Source organism: Mauremys mutica, chromosome 25 (assembly GCF_020497125.1).
Source record: "Mauremys mutica isolate MM-2020 ecotype Southern chromosome 25, ASM2049712v1, whole genome shotgun sequence".
NCBI classification, from domain to species: domain Eukaryota; kingdom Metazoa; phylum Chordata; order Testudines; family Geoemydidae; genus Mauremys; species Mauremys mutica.
Genome location: NC_059096.1, coordinates 4,975,781 through 4,985,523, shown reverse-complemented (window position 1 = coordinate 4,985,523; position 9,743 = coordinate 4,975,781). Strand labels below are relative to the sequence as shown.

The 9,743-nt window shown below is 51.5% G+C and overlaps 1 protein-coding gene across 1 annotated transcript; it reads left to right on the top strand.

The window, feature by feature from the left end:
* On the top strand, positions 1-6,856 carry MRPL45 (mitochondrial ribosomal protein L45). Its single transcript, XM_044999141.1, has 8 exons — positions 1-137; positions 749-950; positions 1,740-1,857; positions 3,049-3,147; positions 3,817-3,865; positions 4,750-4,899; positions 4,982-5,155; positions 6,063-6,856. The coding sequence occupies exons 1-8, from the start codon at positions 60-62 to the stop codon at positions 6,141-6,143; spliced, it is 951 nt and encodes a 316-aa protein (XP_044855076.1). The 5' UTR covers positions 1-59; the 3' UTR covers positions 6,144-6,856.
* Positions 6,857-9,743: the final 2,887 nt, after the last annotated feature.

Sequence of the window (9,743 nt, the reverse complement as noted above, 5' to 3'; positions counted from 1 at the left end):
CCAGTCTCAGCACAGGCTCCGCCCCCTGACCCCGTAGCCAGCCAGCCAGCCATCCCGTCATGCAATGCGGATCCAAGATGGCGGCCCCCATGCAGCGGGGTTTGTCCCGGCTCCTGCCGCTCGGGCGGTGCCTGCAGGTGGAGCCGCTTGGGCGGGGGGGGGCTGCGGGGTTTGGGGCGCAGAGTGAGCCCGGAAGGCTGCGGGGCTTGGGGGGTGACGCGCGGTGAGCCCGGGAGGCTGCGGGGCTTGGGGGGTGACGCGCGGTGAGCCGGGGGGGGGCTGCGGGGCTTGGGGGGTGACGCGCGGTGAGCCGGGGGGGGCTGCGGGGTTTGGGGGGTGACGCGCGGTGAGCCGGGGGGGCTGCGGGGCTTGGGGGGGTGACGCGCGGTGAGCCGGGGGGGGGGCTGCGGGGCTGGGGGGGTGACGCGCGGTGAGCCGGGGGGGGGGAGGGGGGGTTGGGGGGTGACGCGCGGTGAGCCGGGGGGGGGGCTGCGGGGCTTGGGGGGTGACGCGCGGTGAGCCGGGGGGGGGGCTGCGGGGCTTGGGGGGTGACGCGCGGTGAGCCGGGGGGGATGCAGATTGAGGCTGGGGGCTGTAGAACTGGGGGTGCATAGTGAGCTGGGGGAGGCTGTGGGGTTTGGGGGGATGCAGATTGAGCTGGGGGGGAGGCTGTGGTGAGCTGGGGAGCGGGTGTGTGAGGGGGCAGCTAGGAAGGCTGGGGGCTTGACTATCTGCGTTTTTTCCTCAGGGTGTAGAACCCTTACTCAGTCCTACCAGACTGACTCAGACCTTGCTTCTGGTCCCTGCGAGAACAAAGCGACGGCACTTTATCCCTCCTTCTGTCAGTGCCAAGCATATGACTCAGGAGGAGGAGAAGTTGAAAGCCAGGGCTGCAGGCATTGTGATCCCTTATGAGCCCCCAGAACGCCCCATCACTCTTACCTGCACAGGTAGGAACAGGATCAAAAGGCTGTTGGTGTCTTCCAGGGGTGGGAACTGGATGTGGGATAGAGGGAGAACGAATCGTAGGCAGAAGTGTGGGGCCAGTAACCTAACAAATCTGGAACCTTTCTCAGTCTAGTGCATTGGTTCAAAATGGGGCCGTTGGCTCTGATTACACTCACTGCCTCTACGTAGAGAGAATAACCCTCAATACTTAACTTCTGTTTAGTGCTGCTGAATGGTGCCGGACTAATGGATCAGAGATGGGATAGATAGTGCATGGCAAGCTTTCGTTTCCCCCACAGGAATGTGCCTTTCTGTAATCTGCAAGGACTGCTTCTAGGATTGAGAGGGGAGTCCAGTCTCTCTGACCCATTCAACCCCAATCCGCCATGAAGGGGGCCAGTTATTGATGATTGTGGTGGTGGTTCTTGTGTTGTGGAGACTGGATTGAGACCCACGAAACACCTCTCACAGGGGCCACCCAAGAGCCAATAGATGTTAATAACTTTAGGTCCAAACCTGTGCTGTTTCGGGGCCAGTGCCGTATCAGTGATTGGCTACTATTATCGATCCTCTGATCTTTTTAATCCCCTCTGTACCTCTGTCCCTTCCTTTAGATTTTGGGATAAAAGCATATTTAGGGACTAAACAGGCAGCCCAGTTTCTTACTTCTCTTTGACTATCTAGTATTTTAACTGTTTGTTCTCTTGAGACTTTCATGTTTCTTTAAGAAGCTAACCTGTTGCCATGGTGTTGATCTCTTCCTGCTCTCTCTCTCTCTCTCTCTAATGCAGCTGGAATTTTTGACCCCTATGTGCCTCCTGAGGGTGATGCCCGCTTGTCTTCTCTGTCAAAGGAGGGGCTGAGGCAAAGAGTGGAGAAGCTGAAGCAGAGTGCCGCTTCACAATTAGCGTATGTATCTCAGGCTTCCATTCAGAAGCTCGTGTAGCAGCAGTTCCACTGCAAATCCTTGCTTGCAACAGTAGGGTGCTTAGTTTTTCCACCCGGATCTCGCCTTATTGCTGTACTGTCCTATGTCAGTGCCGCTAACTCTGCTATTTCTGTGATGCCATCAAATAATCTTGGGGGGGTGGGGCTGTGATTTACTCATCAGTATTTTGTCCTCAGGGTACCGTGTCCATGATGTGCTGCCTCCTGACAGACGATGGCTAGACTCCCGTTTGTTGTTGTTGTTTGTGTTACACTTGTGTCCACAGTCCCCAGCTAAGATTGGTGCTGTACTTTGCTAGACACTGTGTAGACAGAGTGAGAGGCCGTCCCTGCCCTAGAGAACTTACAATCTAAATAGACAAGACAAAGGGTGGGAGGAGAGAGGAAGTATTATCATCCCCCTTTCGGGGAACCAAGGTACAGGGATTAGATGACATGCTCAAGGTCACACAAGGGGGTCAGTGGCAGAGCTGAAAATTGAGCCCAGAACTCTTGATTCCCACTCCAGTAGGTTAATCACATGGTTATCCTTCCTCTTTACTTCCCTTCCGTGTCCACGGCCTCTGCTCACTTGCAAAGCCGCTGACTGGAAACTTCAACATGAGTCTTTGCTGTTGGGAGTAAGCGCAAGGCACTAGTTACGGGGCAAATTGCCTGACTTTTGTTGCAATGTTATATGCTGTATGGTTGTTCTAGACCACACACTCCACCCATGTAATAGCTTTTCATGGGCACGAGGAGACTCTGTGTCATCAGGGAGTCCCTAATCAGTGACTTCTTAATGGAAGCTGGGATTAAAGCAAATAAAAAAAAAATAATTGGAGATATACCTAATCTCCTAGAACTGGAAGGGACCTTGAAAGGTCATTGAGTCCAGCCCCCTGCCTTTACTAGTAGGACCAAGTACTGATTCTTGCCCCAGATCCCTAAGTGGCCCCCTCAAGGATGGAACTCACAACCCTGGGTTTAGGAGGCCAATGCTCGAACCACTGAGCTATCCCTCCCCCGCAAGTGAAGTTGTCTTGATCTGAAGGATGTGAGGGTTCTGAATTGCACTCTGCTCGAGAGCACTGTATTTGCTGTAAGCTATTGGATGCTGAGGGCGTCAGACCAGCTCCCATCATAAAACATTTCTTATACTTGTCTTTGCAGACTCCGGAAGGTAAAAGATTATGATACTTACTTCAGCACTAGAACATTCCCCGAGAAGGCCCAGGAGATATTCATTGAAGCTCACAATTGCCTGACAAAGTAAGAGTTGTTCTTTCTGGGTGTTGTGGTTTTTCAGGGCTTTCCCTTTGCCCACTTATGTGCCATATTCTTTCCTCCTTTCTTTTTAGTAGATCCTCTATATTTCTCAGGTGCTACGTATTTTCCTGCTGCTACCTCCGTGAATAGGAGGTGGCTGAGATGCCACAGGCCGATACTCCTTTAATTCCAGCTGACAAGGACAGCAAGAAACAAGAGATGGCAAATATATTTGGGGCCTGATTTCCAGATGTGTTGAGCATCTGCCGCTCTCACTGAAATTGGTGGACACGTGAACACTCAGCACCTCTGGAAATCAGGCCTCTGAGGGATTGTTTTGATCCTAAGTGTTACAATGTCATGCTAATTTGCACCATTTTCCAGTGATAAAGCAAAACACATTTCAAAATTGCGTCTTGCTTAGTTACAGTTTTAACCGCCAGTAAAACAGTTGAGACATATTTGGCTTCCCGAGGGAGTCCTGCTGTTAAATGTCATTGCCTTTGGGGCCTGGTTCCATTTGGGCTCTGTCCTTCATTTGAAATCCTGGTTCACAGCTCAGCCCTTTGCATTTGCCAGTGGATTATATACAACATGTGTGGGAAGCAGGGCTTCTTGGGTGTGTCTTTTCAGCACGTGCATCTGAGTAATGTGGTGTATTTCACTTTACAGTTTCAACAAGCAGAAACTTCACTCCCTGGTGACTGAACGCTGCTACCCGGTAAATATTTATCTGGAGTCAGCATGTCCTTTAGAAACCACTAACGGGCTGAACCATCAGCAGTCTCCTTTCTTTCTTTGTACTCAGAAATGAGGCAGAACACAAGTCTAGCTGGGAGTTAAGGACCAGGCACTTTCTAGCACACATTCCATGTTTATCTCGGGATCAGTGTGGAAGTGTCTTGTAAACACATGAGTTTGGGATCTGACTGGAGCTGAAGGGATGCTGCTGTGTGCTACGGGACCAGAATTTGATCTACCTTTTAGAGAACAATGAACATCATTTTTGCCGGCTCTCCACAATGGGCTTGCTGCCCCCATTGCAGAGAATACCAAACTCCCCCGTTGATTTTAGTGGCAACAGAATCAGGCCCAGAGAGAGTTGTAGCTGCCTCTTTGGCTCTGCCCTGGTAACTAACAGAGGGACCCTGTTTGAGCAGTCAAGGGAAGTTAAACAAAGCCACATTAATTCCTGTTGCATTGGAAACGTAAGGGGGAGGCCCAGTTCAGCTAAGAGCAAGCTTGTTTTCATTTCCCTAAGATGCCGTTAAAACAGTGCTAAGGAAGCATGTAAACTAGACCATATCTTTGAGTTCCTTTGTCTTGGGGTAATGGTGATACCGGAAGGCATTCATCCATATCCCCCTGGAAAGCTGAGCGCATTTTATGGTGCCCCGGTGATACTGAGTTTTTGTAACAGTGCTCAGCACTGCGACCAGAGGGCCCGGAGTTAACCCCTCATGTTCTGCGTCTCACCGTCGTGCCACGTGAGCATAGACGGTGCACTTACTCCTTCATGAATTCGGAGCTTCTCTATCCCCTGAGGGCTGGAGCCCGTCGACCAATTCGTCTTCGTGTTGCTAAGTGACATCGTTTTCTCTTTAGGAAATGGTGCGTGGGAACAGATACAAAACCATCCGCTGGAGCTTTGTGGAGTCGCTGGAGCCTCCCAGGGTGGTTCAGATTCGGTGCCCAGATATGGTGAACAAGGGCAACCTGTATGGCCAGGTGACCGTCCGCATGCACACCCGACAGGTACGGTCTCTTCTCTGCCTGGTGTCGCACAGCCAGCCCTTGTTTGATGTCCGCATGACAGGTTTCATGGTTCTCCCTACAGACCTTGGCTATCTATGACCAGTTTGGACGGCTGATGTACGGTGGGGAGCAGGTGCCGAAAGATGTTTTGGAGTATGTCGTATTCGAGAGGCACCTGGTCAACGTTTATGGGTCTTGGAGGGTACACGGCAAGATAGTGCCAGCCTGGGCTCCGCCAAAGGACCCCATTATCAAGGTAACGCATCTGAGAGCAGGCACCCACTCCTGCTTCATAGACCATGTGATGAGTCTGCAAAACTACCCCCACCCCTCAAGTCCTGCGCTCAAAAGCTGCTCTTTCAGGATCTTCGCAGCTTCACTGCTGGAGGCTCTCCGGTGCGTGCACCAGCCCCTCTTGCCATTCGGTGCAATTTGGATATCGCTAAGTAGCTTCTGCAACGATTCGGGCAAATAATAATACATCGGGCTAGATATAATTGAGCCACTGCCTGGTGCGGCTGGTTGGAATGGGGACTAGGAGCTTTGGGGTTTGAATGGCGTGGGAGGCCCAGGGAAAGGGATGATCTTGTGGCTAAAGCACAGGAGAGCTGGGTTTCTAGTCCTGGCTCGGCCACATACGTGCTGTGTATCCTCTAGTGAGTGACTTAACTTCCCCATCTGTAAAATGGGGGTAATGCTGACCTATCCCCATCTTGGGGTGTTGGAAGGCTTAATCAGTTAAGGTTTGTAAAGCATTTTCAGGTCTTCAGCTGGAAGACACTATATACACTGATTTTTATTGATCCGAGAGTTGATTGGAGGAGGAAGTCAACCCCTTTTGGCCATTTACACTCTCCGGGCTTGCTGCTGCTGCATGTGGCCTGGCGGAGACATGCATGGGCTATTGCTGCTTTGGCAATGACATGTTACAGCAGACAGGTTCCAGCTAAGGAAGGCTGGTGAGACGAGAGAAATGGCACAGATGTTCCTACCACACGTGCACCATCTGGCCACCTTCCTGCTCGAGGGCTGTGCAGTGCCATAACTCTGTGGTTGCCTTTGTAGCCTGGGAAGGTGTTTTTCTGTTAGCTCAGGGGCTTTCAGCACAGAGCTTCTCTGCAGTCAGTCTGGTGGCAAGCTAATTCGGTGTCTTGTTCTCTCAGACGGTGACGGTCCCTGGCCCTGTCCTGGACCCCTCACAAGAATTTGATGAGATCCAGTATGAAATTCCAAAGCCCAAATAGACGCAGTGGTACAAATAACGGCGGATGGATGGGGCAGTGACGGGGGTGAGAGAGCAATAGACTAGAGACGGGACTGCTCTTCGGTTGCGTGATCAGCAAGCAGTGCGACTGTGGTTCTCCATTCCAACTGAGCAGAGACGCCAGCAGAGAAGTCTGTGCAGGGAAACTTACAACAAGCAGAATGCTGCCTGGCGTGGTTCGGCTCTTCCCTGGACCACACGCCGTCTAACGTGCTGCCTCTCAAACTGTATCAGTTTTGCTTTGGAAACCAGTGATCCCACATCTTCAGAATTGCTCATTAAGCAACTCTCGGTGCCAGGACTGATCCCTGCTTCATTGGCCAGAGGAGTGTCTATGGGTGTGGAGTGTGGGGCACTGTCTTTATATACCGTTGCTGCCCCCTTAATCTGCTCTGCAAGTCCCGCTGTGATAGCACAGACCATCCTTTTCTTTTTTCCTTCCCCTAGTTTGCCTCAGGGGGTGGTGCCATTCTGTGATTCTGAACCCCCTGTTCTCCTCCCTTGCTCTGTGCCCCGATACTCACAATAACAATGTGTGGGAGGTGAGCGTCAAACTCTCCCGCTCGAATGTTGGAAACCAGGCTGTCGATTGCCATCCACCCGGCTTGCACCCGGAAATGGGCAGCTCCCGGATGGGCTTGTAATACTGCGCCTGTAACGTAATAAAACTCCACTGGCTCGTTGACTCGGAAAGTTGTGTCAATTGCCATTTGCAGGCCAAGAGGCATTAGGTTTTGTCGTCGATGCTTCTGGAAGGTCTGTATCAGATTGCCGATCATGAAGATGGATGATGGTATATTGCTGACAGTGGCTATGTTGGGCGGGGGTTGGGAGGACATATTTGCTCTCACACAAGTTTTTGCAGCCCCACTTTCCCAGTAGGACAGCCTGAGTCAGCTGAAAAAGTTCAGAAAAGGGCAACAAAAATGATGAGGGGTTTGGAACGGGTCCCGTATGAGGAGAGATTAGAGGCGAGGACTTTTCAGCTTGGAAAAGAGGAGACTAAGGGGGGATATGATAGAGGTCTATAAAATCATGAGTGGTGTGGAGAAGGTGAATAAGGAAAAGTTATTTACTTGTTCCCATAATATAAGAACTAGGGGTCACCAAATGAAAGTAATAGGCAGCAGGTTTAAAACAAATAAAAGGAAGTTCTTCTGCACACAGCGCACAGTCAACTTGTGGAACTCCTCACCTGAGGAGGTTGTGAAGGCTAGGACTAGAACAGGGTTTAAAAGAGAACTAGATAGCCATTAATGGACTTAACCTCCATGAATTTATGAGCCAGGATGGGTAAGGAATGGTGTCCCTAGCCTCTGTTTGTCAGAGGGTGGAGATGGATGGCAGGAGAGAGATCACGTGATCATTCCCTGTTCTGTTCACTCCCTCTGGGGCACCTGGCATTGGCCACTGTCGGAAGACAGGACACTGGGCTGGATGTTCCCAGTATGGCCATTCTTATGTTCCCTTTGCCTCACTCTTGTCTCCCTGTGAGAGAAGTAAAAGGCTCCCCACCAGCTCCAGTTAGCTCCTGCCCCCTCCTTGGGCTGTACATGTAGCTCCTTCCTCCCTTTTTGCTCTGAGTTGGCATTCTGCTTGCAAGGGCTGCCTTGGGGAGCAGCGTCCCCCTTGCTCCGCCTGTGTCTCACTGCGCTGGGGGAGTGGTGTGAAGGCAGCAGCGCAGCCTGGCTGGGGTATTCTGTTTAGTGAATAGAAGCTGCCCTGTCACCCACCCTGGGAGAGTAGCAAAGTACTGGCTTCGGGGCTTACCCCAGCTAAGTCTCCGGCGGCCTAGTTGGCTTTCCGAAGGAGAGGGTGATCAGCAAGTGACTTGAATGAGGTCACAAGGTGCAGCACTCGCTAGAATACCACTGGCTCCTAGTCCTCAGAGCAATCCCAGTCCTGATGTAGCTGCGTTTTGAAACTTTGCAGCTCGAGGAACGATGCCCACACCTACTGGGAATACAGCGTTCTTAGAAACTGGCCACATCCTATTTTACTTTAGCACTCGGCCCCGTGGTGGCAGGTGCTGCCCCAGAGAGCTCGCAACCTAAAGCCAGTTTTGTTGGCTTAGAAATAGAAACGTTTCTTACAAATGCGTAAGTGCCCCTCCTGGTTTCTCAGTGGCGTGAACCTAAGGCAGGAGACCCTCCATTTTCTTCAGTCTCCCAGGTTTTCCCAGAGTGCAGGGTTTGGAAAGTGCCTACACTGCAGATTGCATGTTTGGTCTCTTGGGGGAGAAGCCAAGGGTGCTTGCTTGACCTGTCCTCAGACTCATTCCTTTTGCGCTTACTAACAATACAACTGTTCATGTTTTAGCAGATGCCAGAACCCCTGGTCTGCTACTTGGCCCTCTTTAGGGGGCCATGTGCAGTGGGATTTGAGAGCATTATTCCTTCTGCCTCAGAGGAGAGTTGGTCCCGTCTGTTCCATATGGAGCCTGCAGGAAGAGACTCGTAACTACTTATTCTTGCATAATTCTTAAATATCTCCTGCGAGTGGAGTATTTCTAACATCTCAGCCAAGGCCCCGCTCTCTCCATTGGGAGCAAAGCCAGCAATGGAACCTCTTTCAGAATCCCTTGATTTTTTTTAACCCAAATCCCTCCGCCTTTCCCAAAAGACCATCTTCTAAACAGAGCTTCCCGAGGATAGTCAACCCATGGGCTCAGGGCTTAGAGCGAAATTTCTCTACAGCCCCAGCTCCACAGGCTGGGAGGGGACCAGCTACCTCAGAAAAATTACAGTTTCAGACCCATTTTGAGGCTGTGGTGACCAAAGCTGCTGGTATAGGCGCGACGATACAAACCCAGACCCAAGTGCCTTCCCTGCTCTGGTTTTTAGTTAAGAATCCATAGCGTGTGGGCTCTGAGTGAAAGGTGCCCATTCCTTTCTTACTGACGTCGTTGAACGGGTTGGTGCTCATCAGGGGAAAGTCTGCGCTGCAGTGAAACAGACCCTGCAAGTTAGTATCTGCTCTGCTGCCTTGTGTAATCCTGTAGTGTCTCTTCCAGTAACTTTATTTAGCACCTAGAGGCCCCAACCCAGCTGAAGGCTGCGCTGTGCAAACACTGTCCTGGAGTGCTTAATCTAAGTAGATGAGACAAAGGGTGAGAGGGGAAGTGACTTACTCAAGAGACCAGTGGAGAGTCAGGGTTAGCCCTCGATCTCCAGTCCAGTGCTCTACTCACAAGACCATGCTCCTTCTCTCCAGTACCATGTTTTCTTGTACAGAGATCGACACTTGCACCAAAGTGCCAGTCAGCAGAAGCACAGTTGCTGCCCTGTGCAACCTTCCGCCCACTTGAACCCACGCCTAGTGAAAGGACAGTGTTAAATTCTGTACGGCAAGAGGGCCTGCAGTGAAGGCTGGGTATGCAAAAGCTTCCCCTAACTGGAGGAACAGCACTGGGGAAAGTTACGCAGACCAGCTTGTCAAACGATGCACTGCTTGGGCCTATAATGAAATCAATGATTCCATAATCCCTGAGCCACAGCCTCAGCCACACCAGAGTGTTGAGAGAGAAGCGATGGGAAAACCCCAGCAATAAATCACAGCCAGTAGTTCTGCGTGTGGATAT